At 42.8% G+C, this 24,838-nt stretch overlaps 1 protein-coding gene across 1 annotated transcript in view; it reads left to right on the top strand.

Annotated features, from left to right (window-relative positions):
* The first annotated feature begins 1,198 nt into the window (after positions 1 to 1,198).
* Positions 1,199 to 24,838, top strand: part of LOC307209409 (cytosolic phospholipase A2 epsilon-like) — a 45,179-nt gene continuing 21,539 nt past the window's right edge. The window contains exons 1-8 of the mRNA XM_079964464.1: positions 1,199 to 1,341; positions 3,491 to 3,580; positions 11,220 to 11,292; positions 17,015 to 17,151; positions 18,958 to 19,089; positions 20,123 to 20,163; positions 22,819 to 22,861; positions 24,272 to 24,329. Coding sequence (XP_079820590.1) covers positions 1,204 to 1,341; positions 3,491 to 3,580; positions 11,220 to 11,292; positions 17,015 to 17,151; positions 18,958 to 19,089; positions 20,123 to 20,163; positions 22,819 to 22,861; positions 24,272 to 24,329 — 712 coding nt within the window. The 5' untranslated portion in view covers positions 1,199 to 1,203. The remainder of the gene's footprint in view (positions 1,342 to 3,490; positions 3,581 to 11,219; positions 11,293 to 17,014; positions 17,152 to 18,957; positions 19,090 to 20,122; positions 20,164 to 22,818; positions 22,862 to 24,271; positions 24,330 to 24,838) is intronic.

The following is a 24,838-nucleotide window of genomic DNA, read 5'->3' as shown; positions in this document are numbered from 1 at the left end:
TTGTGAAACCATGTATGCATTATATTAGCCACAATCCATATCTATCCTGTAGTCTACCAAGAAATACTGCATGTTGATGTGTCTCTCTCCACCTGCCCGCAACAGATTAGATTTGTAGCCAAGCCATATGTAGACATCCATGCCCCCTCTCCACCCGCAGGTGTGGGCAGTGGGCAACTTGGAAATGCATCAAAAGTACCTATGCTTACAATGACATGCAAATGCTATTTGAGATGCAGGGTGTAGGTGCTGGATGACCTCCCTGCAGTTTAAGCTGGTAATGTGTACACAACTTCAGTTTTGACTAACTTAAGTTCACTGATTTCAGTGGGTCTTTTCTGAGCATGACTGACTTGAGTACAAATCTATGTCTGCTCATTGATTTTTAAAGTTTTGTCTGTGCTTTTAATATTTTTGATTCACAACAGGGGTGCCAATTTCAATAAAATATGGGGGGGCAGGTAAGCCCCACCCACATAATTGATCACAAGACACAGTGCACGCACACCATTTGAATGGCAATGCCCATCAACGGGGGGGGGGGTGGCCCTCTAATATTTTATAGGGGACTGAAGGGACCTCGGCCCCTAGGAGTTGGTTCCGATGATTCACAACCTGTCTGTCAGCCTACTAATTATCATATAATTGGATACCTTCATCACCTCTTTTAGATTACTGTTGTAAGGTGTCTTGAGTCTGTGCATGTTGTGGGGTAAAAGTTTTAAATTAAACCACAAAAAATTATCTCACAGGAAAACAACACCTGATGCTATTGTTATCTAGCACAAATCGGGGGAAAGGAGGTGAGATGGCGATGGAGAAACATCTCTAGGCAGAGCCTCCTTCGTAATTAGTGTTCTTTTCTCCTTCTCTTCATCTGAATTTGTCACTAGAATTAGGGAAAATACTGCTTTGAAATCGCTCAGAAAACAGCTGCTACCTGAGGGAGTATTCCAGCCTTGAGAGAAGTTGCTCAAGTTAAATTCTTTATCCTGCACAAATCAAGAGTTCTCAAGTAACTACTGCTTGACTGTAAACAGAAATGGGAGGGAGGGAGATTAAGAAAGTACCTTTCACAACTCCATTCCTCTAGACAATGAGCCTCATCCTTTTGTAGCTATCTTATGAACTTCCTCTTCTACCTGAGTAGGAGAAAATGGGCATTTACATTCCTAAAGGGCGGGCCTTGAGTTTAGTTTTTAGATGCCTCCTCAATTACTGTTGCCAGCACAACAGGCTGTAAGGATGTTTCAGGAGCACCTTCCAGCTCAACTGCCTTTCCCAGCTAAACATGCCTTCAATATGCCGACCAAAACAACATGCTGCTCCAGTTCATGTCAGGTAGGCATTCTATAAAAGAAAAAAGTATATGGGTCTACCCCCTACCCAACTCGGGATATTTTATTGAGGGTGGTTGATTTCTGTTATTTGAGCCACCCAAGAACTGATTTTATGGTTTTGTTCTCAATATTTTTCCTTTTCATTGCTTTGTTATAATTGTTCTCTCTGTTTTATAAACCTGTATTTTTCCGTGTATAAGACAACATTTTTTGCAAAAAAAAAAAAAAAGTCAAAAATTGGAGGTCATCCCCTTATATGGGGATGGTGAATGCACAGGGGTTTGGGCTTGAGCTCTGGGGCGGGTGGCCCAGGTGGCCTGATCTCAGGTTCAGGTTGGGGTTCACTCTCTGGCACGGGCATGGGTGGAGTTGCTCAACAACTCAAGTTGTGTCCCTCTGGTGCCCGCTTGTCTGCCCCCTGTGCCAGAGGGTCATGCTCTGCTGCTTACCACTTCCACCAACCATTCTGCCGCTGATGTTTAAATATATGGTACTAAATATACCTGTGCTTTGAATATTTAATAAAATACCAACATTGTTCTGTGTGATGCTGAAAATATTGATTTCTTAATTTTGGGTTAAAAAAAATAGGGGTTGTCTTATACAGGAGGGCATCTTATACACGGAAAAATACAGTACATTACAAAACACTACATTGCAGGAATAGCCTAGTTCCCAAGTGACCAAGAAGTAGGGTTGTTGTTGTTTGCCCGCTAACCAGAACAGCAAAGAGAGACAGGTTGCTGTCTCCACCTAACTATGTTGCACTGTGTACCTTGAGGAAGATAGTCCGTTATTAGAGATGGAATACAAATAGGATGTAATAGAGGTTCTCTGAACAAGACTGTCTGGGAAAGTAGGTTACAAATACAGTGGTACCTCCGGTTATGAACGGGATCCATTTCGGAGGCCTGGCCATATCCTGAAATCTTCGTAACTGGAGGTGCCTCTTCTGTGCATGTGCGAGGCACACAGAGCACTTCTGCGTGAGCGTGAGCAGCAAACCAACTTCTAGGTTTGCCACATTTTCAACCCGAAAGTTACGTAACCCAAGGGTCCACTGTACAGTCATTACTGAATGCTTGGGAACACCAAGATTCCTTAGACTTGCCAATTGGGGCTTTGAGAACTAGGAGGAAAGTAACCCTGTTAGGTCCTGGCTTGGCTTTCATTCCAGAGAAGAAGGAGGGGAACCATAAGGCTTCAGTGGAATGTAACATTTCTCTACAGATGCATCGGTTCTTCCATACTGTGTTTCATTCATTTCTCCCTTAGTGTAAATAGAGAGAGTGAATAGGTACCACAGTGGTGGGAATCCAGATGGAAAGTTTTAAATGCAAAGATTTATTCAAAATCAACAACCCAAGCATTCATGCTTTGATGGCTTAAACTGCAAGCCTATACACACTTACCTGAGACGTGGGTGGCACTGCGGTCTAAACCACTGACCCTCTTGAACTTGCTGATCATAAGGTCGGCAGTTTGAATCCACATGATAGGGTGAGCTCCTGTTGCTTTGTTCCAGCTCCTGCCAACCTAATGGTTTGAAAACATACCAGCACAAGTAGGTACTGCTGCGATGGGGATGTAAACAGTGTTTCTATGCACTCTGGCTTCCATCACAGTGTTCTGTTGCGCCAGAAGCGGATTAGTCTTGCTGGCCATGTCTGTGGACAAGCACCAGCTCCCTCGGCCTGAAAGAGGAGATGAGTGCCACACCCCATAGTCGACTTCGACTGGACTTAACGCTCCAGGGGTCCTTTACCTTTACCTTTTACCTTTTATGCACTTACCTGCAAGCAAGCTTCTTGGATTTACTTCTGAGTAGACAAGTGACTGCACTTTAAATTGAAAAGATGGCATTATGCCAAAGGGAAGGGTGCCATTTACATTCTTTTGACCTTTTCCTGCAACTCAGCATTCCCAGTCAAGAATATGTGCCCCAAATCATCCACTGATTAGTTTTTTTTAGTGTTGGCTCTCACTACTTGCTAAACCAGGTATTTAATAACCAACACCTCTACTTCAGAATTTCAACATTTCTTTCTTTTTGAAGTGCATGCTATTGCAACATGATAAAGTTGTTGGTTTACATACACAGTTTATATCTTTGAACGTTGTCTCCTTTCTGTCCCTTCTGTCCCTCACAGGACTTCAGTATAAATGCATATCCCGTGGAAAGCCTGGGAAATGAACGCAGGAACCTGTGCAATGAAGTGCACTGTAATTCTCAATATAAGGTATGGTGGGCATTTAGAATTGGGGCAGGGGCGCTTGTGTGTCATCTCTGAAATGAAAGAATCAAAGAAGGGTAAAGGATGAAAGCTACTTACTAAGTATCTGAACACATGAACGATAAGCAGTTTTGGATGTGGTACCTTTGAATTGGTTTGCCTTATTTATATAGTCTCTGTAGATTTTAATCTGTTGCAATTGTCCCATAACTTTAGAATCTGCTGTTCTGAAGTTTATGTGTTGAAACTTCTATTATATTTCAATTTGTGTCATTAGGATTCTTACCATAGTAATCTGGGCCGTATCCTGTAAGCTCACTTTGGGCACATGTTCAATGTGTACACACGATAAGTTAGTTAAAGTGGGGGCAGTTTAAAGGAAGATAAGGGGCCGTATTTCCCCATTGATTTATTTACTCATTCATTAAGACATTTATATTTCATCCTTCTCATGTAAAAATATCACTCTTTGTATTTTTCAAGATGAAACATTTATAATACTACACACACACACACACACACACACACACACACACACACACACACCTACAGTGACCAGCAGTTAAAAAACCGTAGAAACATTGTCCACCACATAAAATAAAACTCTTCTGGAATAAAAAGGTATTCAGTAACTGGTGAGAAAAACAGTGAAGGAAGGGCAACCTGTACTTCAGATGTTGCAGTCACTAAGAAGGCCCTGTCTCTTGTCCTATCTAGCTGGGCTTCCCTCACCCCAGGAGGTTCCCAGAGAATTCCCCAAACAATAAGGCTTCTGCAATAAGGAAAGTGTTGGGGAAAGGCAGTGGAAAGTGTGGGATCACACTTGCTTTGATGCAACAAATCAGGATGAAAGAGCCAGTGTGGTGTAGTGGTTAAGAGCGGTGGACTCGTAATCTGGGGAACCGGGTTCGCGTCTCCACTCCTCCACATGCAGCTGCTGGGTGACCTTGGGCCAGTCACACTTCTCTGAAGTCTCTCAGCCCCACTCACCTCACAGAGTGTTTGTTGTGGGGGAGGAAGGGAAAGGAGAATGTTAGCCGCTTTGAGACTCATTCGGGTAGTGATAAAGCGGGATATCAAATCCAAACTCTTCTTCTTCATTAAATAGTCAACATCATCAATTTCCCCTGCAAATCGGGATGAATACTCAATAAACAGGTTGTCTGGAAGTGACCTCACACAAGTTTTTCTCTGCATTCAGATAATGCAGGAGGACTTTCCGGTTCATTTTGAAGTTTCTTCAAAACTTTCTTTTGCTTACCCTAGTTGAGAAGTGGTTGTTGCCAGTAGAAAACAAATAAGAAATCTACTCAAAAGCAAAACGATGCAAAGATGAAAGGATTTCATGATCTAACTGTTAAAATTCTGAACATTCTTATAGTATGAAAACAAAACCTACAAGTACAAATCAATCAATCTGGTGTGTGTGTGTGTGTGTGTGTGTGTGTTTAAGAATAATTTTTATTAACCAACCAACCAATCACATCAAATCAAACCAAATTACATAAATTCCAACTTACAAAGCCGAATTTTAAATTTTTGTTGGGGGCACCCATATTTCAAGTTCCAAAGGGGATCCAATCTTGCTGCTTTTAATATCCACAAATCTGACCATTTGATGTTCACAGTGCTGTCCAGTCCTTTCTTATTGTTTTTCCACATCTCTTCTTGTTATTTTCATATATTTTTCCTTTCTCTTTGTGACCTCTGATAGTCTCCACAAGCGGGTTAAAACAGTTTGCAACCCTGTGTGGATATATATATATATTTTATCCAATAGCCATATCCAGACGTTTTCCATATAACATCACTTCCATAACTCAAAACAGTCTTAGCGTTGTTAATCTTCACAGATGTCGCCTTTCTCAACCTCTGAGGAGATTCACCAGGAATGCAGTCTGAAAATAAATCCATTCCTCCTCCCGATTATAAATCCTTCGGCAAGACCTGCCAAGATGGCGATTCTGTATTTATTGCTGCACCATTCCAAAAGCTCCTGTTCTTTACTCAATCTCCATAAAGCATACTTTTGGTTAAAGTTTATTTCCACACAGTCCTTAATCATCTTGCTTGGGTCAGTTAACCGACAGTTCTAACGAGGGGGGGGGGGGTTCTTGGTTAATCACATAGAAGAAAATAAAAAGTCCCCCCCCATCCAGTCCCGTTGCCGACATACCCAGCCTTTGATGTCTTCTTTGTAAAATATTCCTGTTGCTCCAACCCGTCGTCTTCTTTCACAGAGGTCCCTTCTGTTAGCAGTCTTCACTTCCCTTCTTCACTTGAAATATGTGCATTTGCTTCTTTGGTAATTAATTATTCCAAATTGCTGCAGCTAGTGCACGATCAGAGACAGCGTCTAGGAAAACCGGGGTCCACACTGGGGCATTCTGCCTAGTGCCCTCACCCCCTTCTTTCGAATTTGGGGGTGATTTATGGGCACAGCAGGCAAGGGCAGTGTTCCCCATTCCCTTGGGGCAACAAGGAAGGCTGCCTACTCCCATAGCAGCCTCTTAATTACCCCGTGTGGTCCAGGGAGATGGTATTGTCGGCCATCTTCTAATGCGCCCCTAGTGGCCCCCCGTGTATGTGTGTGTTATAATGGTTAAGAAAGTGTGGGCTATGCCAACCTTATGAAGTAGCCCAGTAATACCAATACTGCTGTGGGGAACTGAGAGGAAGTATTTATTTAATAGACAGCAGCAGCACCCTCAAAGTGGCTTACAAAAAGATAAGACAAGAAAATCAAGAAATAAAACAAGAAAATCAAGAAAAATTCACAGTGATACTTTAGAAAATACAAAAGTAAAATATTAAACAAATTAAAAGTAGTATATGACTATGACTACCCTGTAGTCCATTGTGGTTATCCCTGGAATTGTTCAGGAGAATTGGGAGAGGCTGTGCGGTTCCTGGGCTGCTGCCTGGATGCAATAGGGGGGTGGAAGATAAGCTGAGTTTGAATACTGCCAAGATAGAGGCAATGTAGGTAAGTGTTTCAGATAAATTGGGAAGGAAGGAAGGAAGGAAGGAAGGAAGGAAGGAAGGAGGAAGGAAGGAAGGAAGGAAGGAAGGAAGGTGGGTGTCTTGTTTTTGAGAAATCCATACTGAGTCTTAATAATCACAGCATCCTTTTCTAGGTGCTCACAGACTGACAGTTGAATGATGTATTCCAGGACCTTTCCTGGTATCAAACTCCCACCTCCCCCTCCCACCTTGAAGATGGGGACAGCATTTGCTCACTTTCAGTCTGCAGGAACCCCACTTGATCTCCAAGAATTCTCAAAGATTATAGACAGAGTCTCTGAGATGACATCCACAAACTCCTTTAGTACCCTTGAGTGCAGTTCATCAGGTCCTGGAGATTTGAATTCATTTAAAGTAGCTAGGTGATCCTTTATCATCTCTTTTCCTATCTTGGGCTGCAGTTCCATCCTTGCATTGTTAATTCTGATACCACCAGTTTGGGCGCTGCTTTTTGGGGGGTGAAGACAGAGACGAAGTAGGTGTTGGGTGTTCCACCTTCTCTCTGTCACCCAATAGCATTTCTCCATCTTTTCCATGCAGATGACCTACTCCTTGCTTATTCTTCCTCTTGCTTCGAACATAGCCAAATAAACATTTTAAAATTACTGGTATTTTTAACATCTCTTGCAAGCCTGAGTTCATTCTGAGCTTTGGCCTGCTTGACCTTCTCCCTGCAATTGTTGGCTACTTGTGTATACTCTTCCTTTCTTATTTCTCCTTTCTTCAATTTCTTACACTTCCCCTTCTTACAACTCAGCTCATCTGTAAGCTCCTTATGCATCCACACTGGTTTCTTTCAGTGCTTCTTACATTTCTTTCTTGTTGGAATTGTCTGCCTTTGTGTCTTCAGTATTTCACCTTTAAGAAACTCCGACCCTTCTTGGACTCCCTTCTCTTTGACTATTTCTAACCATGGGATCTCACCCAGTAGTTCCTTAACCTTTTTGAAATCAACTTTCTTAAAGTCCAGAGTGCAAGTCCGACTGCACTCAGTTTTCCCTTGCCTTTGTATAATTAAACACTAGAGGTCATGATCACTTCCTCCCAAGGTTCCCAGTACTTTCACTTTGTCAGTCAGTTCCTCTCTGCTAGTGAGGACCAAGTCCAAGAGAGATGACCCCCTTGTTATTTCTCCCATCTTCTGGGAAGCACAATTGTCAGTGAGGCAATTGAAGAATTTGTTGGACCTTACATTCTTGGCAGAGTTTTCATTCCAACAGATATACCACAGTAGCTCAAGTTTTTAATGTTTGGTAATCTGCTGTTGGAAGGCATCATCCAAGTCTTCAGTTTGGCTTGGAGGTCTGTAGCAGAAAGGTGACTCTTGTTTCCATCTTCTCCATTTTTTACTCTTATACTCTCAATCTGCCTTCCATACTCCAAGTCATTGATCTATTCACAAGTGTACATATCATTTGCATACAATGGTACTCTTACTCTCTTCCTGTTTGGTCTATTCCATTGGAACAGGTTATACCCCTCAGTTTCTACATTCCAGTCATGAGTCTCATCCCATGAGGTTTCAGTAATACCTATTAGGCCATATTGGCAACCTTGATTAAGAGCTCAAATTCTTCTTGCTTGCTTCACATACTCTGCATTAGTATAGAGACAACCGAAACCATGAGACTTTCATCCACACACTGATACCTCTGTTCCCCTCAGAGTGACAGGAATCATTCTGTACACTATACTTTCCATTGACACTTCAGTGTGTTCTGGAGTTTGCAACTACTGTTATTGCTACTCTGGCCAAGAAATGTCCAAAGTTAGGGCATGTAATCAGTTTTGCAGCTCCATTTGTGCCCACTCCCCAACTTTGATCTGAGGAACTGGCACTGCTACAGGTGCCACATAATGCGATTCAGCATTTATAAGAAATCATTTTTTAGTTTAGCAGCAACTATACTTTGGAACTCCTTGCCTTAAAAAAAACAACACACAAAAAACTATGACAACAATTACACATTCAGCAATTACAGATTAAAGAAACAATAAAAACAATAATAAAAGTAAGATCCGAATTAGAGATGGGAAGGCCTGGGGGGGAAACCAGAAAAATGAGGGAGAACACCAATTTTATTCCTCTTTCCCCTCATTTTTCCCATTTCCCCTCTCCCCCCATTTCCCCTGCCCCCCCCCATTTCCCCCTGTTTTTTCCCCAAAGCCGTTTCCCCCCCAGAAAAATTGAAAAAACAGTTTGATATGGTTTGAATATTCCACACCCCCCCCCCATTTTTTCCAGAAAAAAACGGCTTTGGGAAGAAAATGGATAAAAACCTTGTCCCCCCACTCCAATTTTTCCGCCCCCCCGGCCTTTCCATCTCTAATCAGAATTACAACCATTTGTCGTACACTTATACATCAAATACTGACACTTAATATATGCCAGATTTATTTTGGTTTCCCAGACAACTCCCTGGCTAGTGATATCAGGCAGGCACCCTGGTCTCTGTATGTTTTTTGATGCCTGCTTAAAACATTTTTATTTATGCAAACCTATCCAGACACGTATATTTTGTTGTGTTTTAATTTCTTTTAATTTTAAGTTGAATGATGTTCAAATGTTTTTAATTGCTTCAAACTGTTTTATTTATAATGTTCTTGTAAACTGCTTACTGTAGAGGTTTTACTATAATCAAGTGGTAGATACATCTTGTTAAGTAAAATAAATAAGTATAATTATTCCAGGGATTTATTTTTATCGGACTTCTCCCCATTAGCTAATGTGCTGCTATTCTCTTTTTAAAAAAATCATTTTTATTGAGTTTTTTCTCTTATAACAATATCTGCAATCATTACATTACATTCAAGTTTCACTTTCCTCCTTTCCCTACTAACTTCCCTCAACTTCCGTCCTTGGTTTATTACCTCTCATATTACAATCTGCTGTTTGTATATACTTCCATATTGTCATACTACAGTGGTTAAGAACTTAATTCGTTCTGGAGGTCTGTTCTTAACCTGAAACTGTTCTTAACCTGAAGCACCACTTTAGCTAATGGGGCCTCCTGCTGCTGCTCTGCCGTTGCTGTGCAATTTCTGTTCTCATCCTGAAGCAAAGTTCTTAACCCGAGGTAATATTTCTAACCCGAGGTAATATTTCCAGCAGAGTCTGTAACCTGAAGCGTATGTAACCTGAAGTGCATGTAACCTGAGGTACCACTGTATTACGTTCTTTGTTCTTTACAAATAAAATTGCAAATGTTTATTTAAATCCTGCCAGTGACTCTATTGTGCTGCAATTCACTACATTGGTGTCACATTTGTACCCGTTGATGAAAAATTAGGTCCAACCTGAGAACCATGAGAGTCCAAATGACACAGAAATGGACTTGAACTGGAAACACCTTGTTCCATGTGCCTGATGAGCCATAGATGGAAGAGATTAGATACGGGCAAAGTATTGTCTTTCAACTGCAACTCCTCATATGCAGAAGATTAGTGGCTCAGCTCATAGAGATGTTATGAAGACAAACCAGATAGGGACTATAAATCATCTCCCCCATTTGAAGTGCTATATAAGTGATAAATAACAATTATGTCAGCAGCAACCTGCCCATCAACTTTACTCAGAACCCCACCCACAGGAAAGAACAGTTAGGAGAAGTGCTTGGGAATGCTTAGTTCTGATGACGAGGGTTATGATCAAACACCTTTCCTACAGGAAATGATGAATGCCATTTCATATCTAGGATGGCTAAGGGTGTAGGAGGCACTTTCTTTTGGACATTAATTAAAAAAGAGTAATATCACATGAGAAATTATGTCATAGCTTCCAGCTGAATTCCATGTGACATTTAGAGTGAACAGGAAAGATAAAGGAATTGCATGACTTCTCATAGGATGAACCCTGATATCAACTAAAGAATGTCCCTAAACCTCTGAGAGCAGAAGACAGGGAATAAATGTCAGCTGAAGCAGGCATCCTTAGTTGTCCAGTTGCTTGAAGCATCAGTGCTGGGTGTTATTTAAAAGTGAAACAAAACAAAACAAAACAAAACGGTGGGGTATTAAAATGAATTTAATACCCAAAAGAAAAGATACTTCCATAGTGTTGAATTCATTCTTGCTTGTTTGTTGTTGTTGTTGTTGTTGTTGTTGTTATGTATTTGCTTTAGGGTCAAATGGTGTTTGTTCAGTTATAATGGAAGAAAGTGGTCCAAACAGAATTCGCTATTTGGAAATCAGCGAATAACCTGGGAGTAATGGTGGTTAATTCCATCATTCAGAGCTTTCATTATTATTTGCTATTGAAAACTGATGCCACTTGGTGATCTGAACACACCAAGGACATGGAGAATGTGTGCTTCATTCTTTAGCCTAGACCAGAGGTTGTCAACCTCGTCCCTACTGCCTACTAGTGGGCAATTTAGGTGGGCACAAGCTGAATCCTCCTTCCATCGAGTGCTGGTGGGCGGTAAGGAAATTTTGCCATCGAGAAAGATGCATTAGTAGGCGGTAGGTATAAAAAGGTTGACTTCCCCTGGCCTAGACAATTACTTATATGTTGTTTTGCAGAATTATTAACCATTGGTTAGCTTGCTGCTCTGCTAGCTACTTGATTATCCAGACACAATTTAATATTCATCCTTTCCTTTGCTTTGCTGTTTTTCAGCAGCTGGAAGAATTTCCTTGCAACTTGCTTACTGTAAGAGTCATACGAATGAGAAATCTTCGCCAAGCTGATGTCTGTGAGTGTTCTTCCTTTCCTGTTTCATATTGCTTTTAAAGTTCACTCACTCTTGATTGTTTGCACATCTAGCTTCATATGCACTGCAGGAGTTCATAGCTGACAAGATAAATTGCATAGGAAACTGTATTTATATCAGTGCCCAAGTATGGCTTGCTCATAAACTCTTAAGTTGGGTAAGATAACTATTTGCACTGTTTGTGGGTGGAAAGGAGAACAGGAGAATAAACTGGTTTGCCTGGTTTGCCTTGCAAAAGATCTGGTGAAAATATGGAACGGGGGGGGGGGGGGGAGCAGAGTGGTAGGGATTGCTTTGGCTTAGGCTGCAACCTCTACACATTTACCTAAGAGTAAATCCCATTGAATTTAATGGGGCTTATTTCTGAGTTGGCATGCATAGGATTGCACCATTAATCACAAACAGGTCGATGCCATATGGTGATTCTAAAGGCATTTGAGTAGTCCCCAAGTTTATTGAAATGTCCACCAAATTGGTCTCTTTAATATATGGAGGTTCCTTAGTAAAGGAGAAAGAGCCCTCAGATATTCTAACAATCACTTTTCCTCAGAGAACTTATATCAGGTCATGTCCAGGCCAGTATTATCTAATCTGACTGGCAACAGCTCTCCAGTCTAAGGATGGGGAAGAAATTCAATGCCATTCACATATACAGCTGAATTTATCCAACAGCCTTCAAAATTCACACTTATCTGGATTTCGTGCCATTAGTGAAAATGGCAGACAAAACAACATTATATTAGTAGAAACTGCTTGCCAAAAATGCTTACATTAGTCAAAACTGTGTACAAAAACAGGAGAAATTCACACTAAAATGCTAAAGAATTTTCCCGAGCCTCTTTTTAAAAACTGCAAATTGCAGCAGAAATGGGAAGATCAGGTTTTAGGATTGGGAAAATGAGAAACTGAAATAACAGGTATTGGCAGATCCTTCCATCCTTACCAGCGTCTTAAGCAAAGGCCTTTTCCATCACCTGCAACCTAATCTTTCTTTTAACTGAAGATGCTACAAATTGAACCTGAGGAGTTGTGCATGCAAAGCACATGCTCTGCCATTAGGCTATGTCCTCTATCTCAAGAGAGGGGCTCTCCATGAATAAATCAATCTCTAGCCACCTATATGACAGGCATGAATACTGACCACTGTACTAATGTGGACCTGAAGCCCGCCCTGCTTTATGGAGTAGTGAACTGTCACATAACCCACAGATCTAAGGGATATCTGAGATGTCAATCTCAAATAACCCAAAGTGGTAATTATGGGCTTTGTTTCCTCCTGCCCTTATGGAGAAGTCACCAGAAGCCTGCATCCAGGAGGTAGTGCACCACACAATGTTGAGCCCAATCATATGGAGATATTCAATCCAGTTCTGCATGTCCCTGGGAGCCATTGACACCAAAAGGAGGGCTCTATGCATGGAGTACCAGTTTATAAATGTGACATCACTTGCATGAGGCAATGCCCATGTAGAATAATTTAGTTGAATGCTGCCCCATAGAACGTGGAGTTGGAAGGGACCCTGAAAATCATCTAACCCAACTCGCTGCTTTGCAGAAATCTTCTGCATGGTGAATGACCATCCAACCTCTGCTTAAAAACCTCCAAGGAAGGAGAGTCCACCACCTCCTCTGGGAGACTGTTCCACTGTCAAACAGCTCTTAATGACAGAAAGTTCTTCCTGATGTTTAGTCGGAATCTCCTTTCTTATAACTTGAAGCCATTAGTCCAAGTCCTACTCTCCAGAGCAGGAGAAAACAAGCTTGTTCCCTCTTCCATGTGACAGCCCTTGAGATATTTGAAGATGGCTACCATATCTCCTCTCAGTCTCCTCTTTTCCAGGCTAAACATACCCAGTTCCTTCAAGTGCTCCTTCTAAAGCTTGATTTCCAGACCCTTGATCATTTTGGTTGCCGTCCTCTGCACATGTTCCAGCTTGTCAACATCCTTCTTAAATTGTGGTACCCAGAACTGGATACAGTACTCCAGGTGTGGTCTGACCAAAGCAGACTAGAACAGTGCTATTCCTTTTATTGGGCCATTCTGTTGATGCAGCCTCGGATAACATTGGGGTTTTTTTGGTCTTTGTTTTGTTGCTGCTGCTGCATCACACTGTTGACTCATGTTAAGCTTGTGGTATACTAAGACCCCTAGGTCCTTTTCACATGTATTACTGGAAAGTCAGGTATCCCCCATTTATATCTGTACAGCTGGTTCTTCCTGCCTAAATCTAGAACCATGCATTTGTCCCTTTTGAAATTCATTTTATTAGTTTGGGCCCAGTTCTCCAATCTTCTGGTTCCGTCTTCTGCAACATTAGCTACCCCTCCCAGTTTGATGTCCTCTCATTTCCTTTGTCCATGTTGTTTATAAAGATGTTAAACAACGGCAGGCCCAGGACAGAACCCTGTGGCACTCCACTTGTCACATTTTTCTAAGGATGAGGAAGAACCATTAGTGAGCACTCAGTTTTGAGTTGAATGTGCTTAAGGACACACAAGTGAGAACCCTGGCTTATCAGGGAGAATTTCCAAGCAAATTCAGTCAAACATATTGAAAAACCCTCTTCAGACATTTGAGCTAATTGTGCAAAGATCCAAAAGAGCAGTTAGTGTGTCACAATACATCAGAGCTGGACCTTGCATGTGAATTCTGTCCCCACCCCCAGCATAACTCTTCATGCATTAGGCAAACATCTGAACATTGCTACTGCCTTTATAATTTACTTCAGGTTTCTGAAATAAAATAGTAGTTCACAGGGAACAATGTGCATAGGACAGCATGATATAACCACAAATAAAAAAGGTTGTACAAACAGGTTGCACATATTTGCTGGCTTGATGACGACTACAATCACATGTTGAATGCCAGTGAACCTAGTTTGCTATTTGTGGACTGGCGATAGAAATAATGTTCCAGCTAGAGACAGTGGCGTAGCGTGGGGGGTGCAGGGGGGGCCCGGCCGCACCGGGCGCAACATCAGGGGGGGAATGCGCTCGCACTCACAGCTCTCTGCCCCTACCTGGCTCACTCACTCTCTCTCAGTTAGGGGGCGCAAATTACTTGCCTTGCCCCGGGTGCTGACAACCCACGCTACGCCACTGGCTAGAGAACATTACCAAAGTCACATTCAGGAATTGCCTGGACAGGTGGAGTACCCCCAACCCCAGGCGACCCCCGAGCAGAATAATGACTCAAGACAATGTGCTATGGGATTAAAATTGGCCACAACTTTATTAAGTTTCAGATGTAGGGAGACCTTGGCTCAGGCATTGGGCATTTATCCTTCCCAGTCCCCAGCCAGGGATCTGGGAGATTTCAGGGTTATCCAGAATGTGTGGGGATAAGGCTGGCTCTGGAGGGGAGAGCAATGACAACCTCTTGGTGTATGGCCAATGCCTCCCCTCAAGACCCCTTTAACAGGGACCCTGGTATCACCGCTGCAAGGGGGCGTGGATCACTGCTTCACACACCCCCATTTAGGAAGCTAGACTAAAGGATTCTGCCCAAGGCCTGAAACCAGCAAAGTTGTGACATTTTGCTACGGAAAAGGCAAAACCTGGCAATGCAGGAAAATTCCTTTCCGGCCCTTCAACAGCGACCCTGACATAGCAGTGCCTGTGTACCTGTGGAGAAGAGGTTAACCTGCAAAAGAAGACTTAACTGAGGGAGGGGAGGGTGGGAGAAGCTCTGGAGCTGACTGCCACTTCGCAGGTAAGATTCACCTTCTGTTGTGTGGGTAGGACGGTCCCTCCCCCTACCTGGCCAATCCCCTGGCAACGCCTCCCCAGGCAGGATTGGGCGATTGGCTGAGGTAGGCGGAGACCTCCAGGTATCCAGCCTGGGGAGGATGAAGCCAGGCCAAACTACCAGGAGTCGCACTGGCTGCGCGCTACCATGCAAAAGGCGCCCCCATTTGATGTGGGGAGCGGTCATTCTTAAATTCCATGCATAAGAAGAGGCATCCCAGCCCTGCTCTCACTCTCCCTCCCCCCTTCCCATGGAAAGTATAAATAGGAATGATAGGTGTGTTTGGCTCAATACAGTTTTGCTCCTCCCCGCAGTAAGGAGATTATGCAAGGCTCCTGATTACAGGAACAACCACATGATGTTCAGCTGAAGTGCTTAAAAGGCAGTTCCTGCATTTGCAACATGCAGCGCTGTTTTCCATTTTGCTGCAGTTTGTCTTCTGTTATTTGTCTCACTGTCCTCTGTGGCAAAATCATCCACACTATAGTTTGTCAAGGGTACTGGGAACTATAGCTCTGTGAAGTGGAAGCTACAGTTCCCAAGATTCTTTGGGGGAAGTCAAATGCTTTAAATGTGTGTTGGATCTTATTCCACCCCATTCATTTCAGCACAAAGGAAACACAATGCAAATTGGAAGGGGTTGTAACCAATTACATTTGTGGACCGCAAACAACAGCAGCTGCAAATAACAATTGTATCTGTAGGATTTATTTCTGTTCTGGACAGGGGACAAATAAACAAACAAATATGCAGTCTGTTTTCCAATGTTTGTTTTCATTAAAATTCCCTTACATTCCTACTTACAACCCCTCTTCAGACTTTCCCATATGAAAGGCTGACATGCAACCCCCGCCCCCGGCACCCACATAAATACAGTTTAGGAACTTCCGAATAGATTTGCAACAAATGTATTTGTCAATATATTGGAAATGGTCATATGAACAGGAGTTGCAGTTGGTTTATTTGCATACCTTTTTGTTTTGGGTGTTCCCAAATTAATGGTTTATGTCTCTGTGATTGTGGTTTAAGTAGCTTGGCATTAATGTTAGGGTGGATACAACAAAACTGTCATAAAGCTTCCTACATTGCTTTATATAATGTGGCCGCATTATCATAATAAATGAACTGAGCTGAGATGCAATGAGCCTTGTGTGGTTCTTCTGTCTCATGTCTTCTTCAGTATTGCTGTAAGGAGAAGTCTAGAAGCGTTTGTTTCTGTTGTTTCTGTTTAACCACAATTTGTCCTTTAATTTGCAAATCAACTAACTGTGGTTGATGTAAATGAATCTGAAACATCATAATGTTGTTTGAGGCAAGCCAATCTGAACCCATGGTTTACCATGACATCCAAATGTAGCCAGTGTTGCCTCTATTTGAATTACCCATCCAACAACATAAACCAGGACTGCACACTGTAAAATGTAACACTTTCTTATTGTCAAGGCCAATGAAAAAGGAATAACATACATCAATTGGTCACAGTGTAGAGATTTATTTAAATTGTTATCTGTGGTAGCTGTCTGCAGTTCAATTCATATTATATCTAATAAGCTCACAAATTTGTGTTCTGAACTAGGCAGTTATGAGTTTCGGCAACATAATTAGAAAATTGTTGAATGGTTTCATTCAGTGACAGGAGTGGGGTTTGAGATGTGTGCCAAAGTGATCTCACTTTAGCAAAACCATTTAAGGTGAATTCGACCTGATTTCCAAACCATGTTTTGGCAAATATTGGAAAGGAGTCTCAACCAAACCCTTTTCCTCTGTAACTTTTGAGTTACTACCACGCAGTGAGGATATGGACAAAATGCAAGCTTTGCAGCTCGTAATGAAGAAATAGAAACTTGTGAGAGGAAAGAATCAGATTTCTGTGCTAGTGGCTCCAGATCAAAGTGCATTGAAAGGGACAACAAATGCTGACAACACTACTTACTATGCTATTCTTCTTTTACACAGTAAGCCAGTCTGACTGTTACGTGACCCTCTGGTTACCTACTTCTTCATGTGAAAAAGTGCGGACCAAAACTGTTAATAATAGCAAGAACCCTGTTTGGAACGAAACGTTTTATTATAGGATCCAAAACCAAGTCAAGGTGAGAAATTGAGCTATTCCCCTTTCAGTTGTGCACTGTTCTGAGCTGGCTTTTTCAACAAGATAATACCATCACATGTGCATTCTTCTCCTGCTCCTAATACGGTGGTACCTTGGTTTAAGAACAGCTTAGTTTATGAACAACTTGGATAAAGAACGCTGCAAACCCGGAAGGTGGTGTTTTGGTTTGTGAACTTTGCCTTGGAAGCAAAACATGTTTCGCTTCCTGTTGAGTGTTTGTAAATTGAGTCCCCCGCAGCTATGGGAAAGCATGCCTTGGTTTAAGAACGCTTTGGTTTAAGAACGGACTTCCGGAACAGATTAAGTTCGTAAACCAAGGTACCACTGTATACAGGATCCTTTGCCTGTTTTTGATTGCAAGACATCTGCATATGTGTGGATGGGCAGTATCCATCAGTAGGGCAATGCAAGCAAGGCTGCATTGCTCTCCTGTCTCCCCAACACAACATGCTGCTGCCAGGACTGGGAGGAGCAGGGGCAGTGGAGCTTGGCATGTTGTGGGTGCAACACTGACAACCTCCACTTGGCTCTGTTGCCCAGCCTGCACCATCCTGAGCTCCTGGTTGTCTTGCCACCCCCCGCCCTTTGGTACTGGCAGCAGGCCATGGCATTGGGAAGATGGGAGAGCAATGCAGCCCCACCCATGGCACCCCACTGACTGCTATTGTGTTTGTGCAAGGCATCACTGGAGGGAGGGGGCAAGGTGTGGGAAACTCAGCACTGTGCAGATACATAATGACAGGCTTCAGGGAATCCAACCCTCCTCCCTCAGGGCAGGCTGCCAGTAATGGGGGGAAAACCAAGAAGCTCTTAGCAAGGTATCTTATTCAGTATTCACAGAGATGTAGGACGTTGCCTCTTAGATAATGGCATTGCTCTGAGTAAAATCCCTATCCCCTCCATCCCTCCTATTATACGTCATCCCTGCGTCGGCTGATCTGTGCTTTCTGCCTCTGAGCTTTCTGTTCTCCTACTTTCCATGCCTGCCGGGTCCTGGGAGAGGGGGGATCTGGAATGCTTTCTAAAGATACTGAATCTGTCAGCTGTCTCTCCCTGGTGGTGCTTCTTCTTCTTCCTGCTTCTCTCCCAATATTTCCCAGCTTCTCCCCTCTGCAACCTCTGAACTATGACCTTCAGCAAACCACTCTTGTAAATCTATATTGTCTCCCTCTTCTCTGGGAAGTGCACCATTCCTCCAATGTCCTGTCCCTGAAAATAACGGTTAAGTGTGTAAGATTGGCTGTGCTGCACAGCACTGAGCTCTCTCTCCCCTTGCCCCTGTTCCTCCAGTAATCTTCAGTCATGTGCTGTGTTCAAAAGCCAGGGAAGCAATGAAGTCTCATCTACACTGCCACACAACTGGGCACTGCTGCCCATAACGCTTCTTCTTTGCCTAAATGGAGGATGGAATTTGTGGAGAAACTAGAGTACATATTGCATTTATTGGTTTGTCCACTGTTGCCTCTGACACTGCCCATCACTAGCCCATCCTTTGGAAGGTTGCCCAGAAGTGAATGACACCCTGGGAGTGAAAAAAGGTTTCCCACTCCAGACTTAGAAGACGATTCCAAGTACCTCACTGCTCTTATGGTTGGCATCTGTCTTGGGAGACAACGGAAAACTGTAGCTTTGGGGTGAAGTCCTACCATTGTAGTTATAGTGACTGATGTGGCTGTACAGGACGATATGGGAGAGACATGATTTTTTTGCAGGTGGGGCAGATGAAGCCTGCTTTTATAGACACAGATTATATCCTGCATCTAATATATTTAACTGATTCTCACAGAATTTGTTAGAGATGTCTGTCTTTGACGAAGATCTTTTCACTCCAGATGAGCTCCTCTTCACTATATCCTTTGATGTTGCTCGGCTTCCACTTGGTGAAAGAGTTCTCATGTATTTTAAGCCTGAACCACAGGTGAGATCCGAACACCAAGTTGGCTTGTAAGAACAAGATACTGTTGTGAATTTGTGGGTACTAGACCTCTAGCGCTGCAACCCCAGAGTCGGCCACAACTGGACCTAATGGTCAGGGGTCCCTTTACCTTTATTATTTTTAATGTGTTGTAAGCTGCTCAGAGTGGATGGGGAAACACAGCCAGATGGGTGGAGTATAAATATTAAAATCACCACCACCACCACATCACCCTCATCATTATGTCCAGATGAAGCTAGTGTTCGATTTTAATCAATGCTTGGAGTGTTAAGACTCTGTGCTAGACTGTGTGTATTTACCCATGTGTATTAGGCTGTGTGCTAGACACTTTTACTCCCCTGGAATCAGCAAGAATTAAAAGCTAATTAAGCTAGGCTAATATTTCTTAAGGGACGCAGGTGGCGCTGTGGGTTAAAGCCTCAGTGCCTAGGGCTTGCCGATCGAAAGGTCGGCGGTTCGAATCCCTGCGGCGGGGTACGCTCCCGCCGCTCGGTCCCAGCGCCTGCCAACCTAGCAGTTCGAAAGCACCTCCGGGTGCAAGTAGATAAATAGGGACCGCTTACCGGCGGGAAGGTAAATGGTGTTTCCGTGTGCGGCTCTGGCTCGCCAGAGCAGCGATGTCACGCTGGCCACGTGACCCGGAAGTGTCTCCGGACAGCGCTGGCCCCTGGCCTCTTGAGTGAGATGGGCGCACAACCCCAGAGTCTGTCAAGACTGGCCCGTACGGGCAGGGGTACCTTTACCTTTACCTTTAATATTTCTGTGTTGAGGTGATAGGCTTGGGTGATGAGCCATTAAGAAGAACAAAGCATCAAGGGATTCTATGTGAGGCGGCAAATCACAGTATAGCCAATATTGAGCTGGATGAGCCAATGGTCCGACTCACTATAAGGCAGCACCCTATGTTCCTATGTGTTTTCCCCAGCAACTCTGCAAGTGTTAATTTTAATTTCAGAAAGAAAGGAATTGTGTGCAACCATTTCTTCTTTTTCCTTTTCTTTCTTTTTGAAAATAGAAACAAGAAGAGCTGGAAATTGAATTTTTGGTGGAACCTGCGTAAGTATGTGTCAGAGCTGCCTCTAGGTCCCAGCTCACAGAGGACCAACGCTAGGCTGTAGTAATGTACAAAAGTCTTTATTGAAGTTCAGTTTCCATTTCAAAGCCACAGCGTGCAGCCCTACGTCTTAAACCCTAGATCGATGAAGTCCCGTCTGAGTCTCCTCCCCTATGACACCAGTTTAAGATCCTAGCCTGGCTCCACCTTTTACGCTGCTCTCTCCTCCTCTGGGTCCTCCTGCCCGCTGGGGCATTGCCCTTTCTGGACTCTTCCGACGCTGAGTCGCTTAGCTCCTCCCCCTCCCTCCGGCGGGCTTTAGGACCCGGTTCCCAATCCTCATTCTTTGCTGTCCCGCGCTCCTGTACATTTGTTTTTTTTTTTTTTTTTAAAAAATATTTATTAAGATTTTTTTTTTAAGATACAAAATGCAAAAATAATAAACAATATAACATGAATCATAACACATTTTTCAGAACTTCTTTGGACTCCCTCACGTCTCCCACTCCCACTTACATCGTTATAAATTTTTCCCAGCAATTTATCATCTTGTTTATATTCTTAAATTTTGTTCAATTAATTTGATCTATTCTCCACAAATTTTATATTTCCCTCAATCTCACTTATCGTCAATTTCAAATCTAATTCAGTGGTAGGCAATTATTTATGATCTAGCATCCTTCTTAGCCTTCAACCAAATTACAATACTTTTGTAGATAAATCTTGAATTTCTTCCAGTCTTCTTCAACCCTCTCTTCTCCCAGGTAGCTCCTGTACATTTGAACTTGCCTCTCGCGCCAGCCCAGTGACCTTTCTACTAACCGTTACAGTACTTCGGTCACTGCTTCCCTCTTCCGGGACACTGGCCGGATCTGACCTCTCCTCCGTTGTCCGACTTTCTGATGGAGGCGTGGTCAGCCCTGCCTTATCTTCTCTCCCTGGTGGGGAATGCACTGGCCCCGATCCTTGGGACTCTTCCCCCCCACTCTGCTCTGGTGGGAAAGCTGGTCCTGATTTCCAGCTACTGCTCTGGGAGTCCCTGCTGCCCCCTTGCTCCTGGGGCATTCCCCTTGGGAACCCCCTACCCCTGGCCACTGGCGCCCCCTTCTGTGAATCTTCCGATTCGCTGGAGAGGCTCATGGAATCCCTCGGTCCACTGTCCTCTTCTCCTATGCTCCCCTCGGATTCTTCCCCTTCGCTCTCCATCTCCTCTCTTCCCTGTGCCTCTGCTCCTGAGCCCCTGACAGTATGTTAAACGCTTAAATTTTCTACATTGCTTTTGCTTTTAAAATAAAAAAAATTAAAATGTGCATTTATTTCAAAGACAATAAATAAATTTTGTTGAGAAATGTTAGGACAAAAGAGTTCTATGTATTAACTCAAAAGCATACTATAGAACGACCTTACTGAAGTTAAGAAGCAGGAACAATATCTGCTGTAAAGATGAATGTGCTACCAAAAATGTTGTTTTTATTTCAAACAATCCCAGTGAACAGTGAGGTGGGACAATTCAAAGATTGACAAAATACATTATTGAAGTTTAACTGGCGGGGGGGGGACACCAAGAATTAAATATAAACTACTTACAGATACAAAGGAAAGAGGTGGATTCCTGCTGCCAGATTTGAAATTATACTATGAGGCATCCTGCCTCTGCTGGCTGAGGGATTGGATATTATTGGAGAACACAGATTTATTAGATCTAGAAGAATATGATAATTGAAGTTAAGAAGGTTTGAGTCTAGTCGGCATTACTTGAGAATCTGATACATGTCCCCTTGAGTTGTGCAATGGAAGAAAGGTGGGATATAAATGTATACAATGCTGCTGAATTAGTTGGATACAAATGGAAAATTTGGTGAGCAAACTGAGCAAAACTGTTTGGTTGAAAACATAGTTATCTCTAGTTGGTTTCAGCTTTACTCACAACATTATTATCACCAACATGAATATTGCTTGCAAATGTTCCCTTTGTTCCCACCCCCCACTCTTTCTCACATGGGGAAGGATGCCTCACTTCCATCTCCTATAAACTGATGGTTGCTGCTGATCCCTTGCTTGAAGGATACTGGAGCCAAATGACCTTCTCTCTCCCTCCCAAAGAGGTGATCGACACCAACCATCAGCTTGGTTAAGAATTATCTGTGCAGGCACAAAGCCAGAATTCACTTGATCTGGGCAATTTACCCTTTAAGAATTCCATTATTAATAAAAATAGATTTCTCAGACATCAAACCTCCAGAAAAGTTATAATTGACTGTTTGGTATCATTGACTTTATGTGACATGGAGCCATGTGGGAAGGGCTTGATCCTGTCAATGTAAGGAATCTGGTTGGGAAGCAGGACAAGTATTGGCCATCCACCTCTGCTGTATGGTTTTGGTGTTCATGCCTACATTTACCAGACTAGTGTATGCTGGAGCCCTCAAGAAGCAGCAACCATGTTGCAACTTAAAAGTAAGAATTGGGCTACAATTTAGGTTCATGGAAGCTAAAGCAGTGTTAAAACACTAGGGTAAATGGGTCTGTTGGTAACTTGCATTTTCTTTGAAGGGAGCCCATTATTTAGGATCAGACTGGAAAGAAACTTTTGTTTGCCCTGCAGGTGTAATATTTTATCATTTGAAAGTACCTATACTCTTATATTTGTTTCCTAGGCCTGGCCCACCTGAAACCATCATAACAAATGGCGTTCTAGTGGTAATTTTTTATTTCTGCAATTTATCAATGCTGATAATACCTGTGTAATCTAAGAAACTATTGGTTCCTAGCTCAACCGCTGAGAGTGCTCTGCTACATCAGCCTCAAATGTGTTAAATTTTACTACCTAAAAATGGAGCTGAATCTTTCAGTAAAAAAGATCTCTTTTCTCTCTTTGGCGATTACTAGTAGCCGAGTAAGATTGTCCTCCATAAACACAATTTTAACAATGAGTCCGTAAGTGACTCTGGCGTGCTCTGGTCCATGGGGTCACGAAGAGTCGGACACGACTAAACGACTAAACAACAACCATAAGTGACTGTGGAGGCCAATTCTGGACCCACAGGTCCTTCCACAGTGGGGACATTGGTTATACTGAGAGCCGACTGCTGGACAGATCACTGACTAATACGCTCCACGATGGCTATCAAGATTATACCTCAACGCAGGCTTCAAGGAAGGAAACCAAGGCACAAAATCAACACTCAAGCCCTTCAAGATCCTATTAAGCGGGATTGCTTCTAAACAACTCTTAAGGACCACCTGCTCCTAGTAAAAAAGATGGTTTTTTTTTTTACAAAATTCCAGAAATCTGAATAGCAAATATAAGAACTCTGCAGCACAATAACTAAAGCAGATAAATCTATAAACATACCATAACTCAAAATAACATTACCACAACATATGGAGAACCATACAATAATATGGATATACAGTGGACACTCGGGTTGCGAACGTAATCCATGCGGGAGGCACGTTCACAACCCACAGCGTTCGCAACCAGCAGCGTCATGTCTGCACATGCGCAGGTTGCGATTTAGTGCTTCTGCGCATGTGCGACCGCCGAAACCCAGAAGTAACCCATTCTGGTACTTCCAGGTTTCGGCGCATCCGTAACCCGGAAAAACACAACCTGGAGCATCTGTAACCTGAGATATGACCCAAGACGAAACCCTCTCTATACTGTACATGGGTTGTGCTTATGCTTCTTCAATGCTGCTCTTTAGATAACTAAAATGCTAATATATGATCTTCCTAATGTTCATCAGTCAGATTTTCTGGAATGCCAATGCCAAACACATTTCAGCTTGCCAGCCTTCTTTAGTAGCCTATTTTCTTATGCAACGTCTTCTAAGAGTTCAGCCAATTGATATCCAAATGTTGTTTGAGACAGGGTTAAAATCCAACATCTTCAGTGAGTACAGGTTTGCAAAAAATTACAATGATCAGTGTAAAATTATAATGCCCAATAGTAATTGAAGGTTCCTATATTGGCTTTTAACTGTACTCAAGCAAGAGTGATGTTTGGATATAAATTAGCTGAACCTCAAGTATAACATGCAGTGTAACAAAAACTGCCAATTCCAGCTGATCCCTGTTAATTTTGTTTGTTGCTCATTTCTGCTACAGTGTCGTGAGGTTTGCGAATTGAAAGCAGAGGTGGACCAGAAGAAGCCCCGTAAATCAAGTGAGTTTATTTGTGTTGTGGTAAAGGAGGGGGATTTATTAAGCTCTGATACTGATATACAGACTAAACCAGACCCAATGCAAGCAAGTCTAGCAAATTCTGCTTTCCTCAATCTCTTCACCACCATGGAAGTGGTTTCTGAAAGCTGAGAAGCACAAGAAGAAGGTAATAGACCCTACTTGAAAAAACTGTGATCTTTCATTGGAGGGCAATGCTACATTTCCATAGGGACAGCAGTAAAAAAATGGGGGGGGGGAGGATCTTGTAGTTCAGAATGAATGGCTGCTATAGTATTACAAGCTAGAGTAGAGCAATGATTTCCCTTTACCCTATTGACTTTTGCCTGAAAATGTCATGCTCCAGCTTCCCAAACTGTCCCAGGTTTCAGATTTCAAAACAGCAATTCAGCCTGCTAGACAGTAAGGAGGAGCTGAGGGAAAAGTGGGGCAAAGTCACCTGAGAAGGACAGTTGGACCACTGCTCACTCAATAGTGGGTACAGCCCATCTT

This window comes from Podarcis cretensis (genome assembly GCF_951804945.1).
Source record: "Podarcis cretensis genome assembly, chromosome: 1".
NCBI lineage: Eukaryota > Metazoa > Chordata > Lepidosauria > Squamata > Lacertidae > Podarcis > Podarcis cretensis.
The sequence above is the reverse complement of the archived record's forward strand: the minus strand, read 5'-3'. Positions and strand labels throughout refer to the sequence as shown.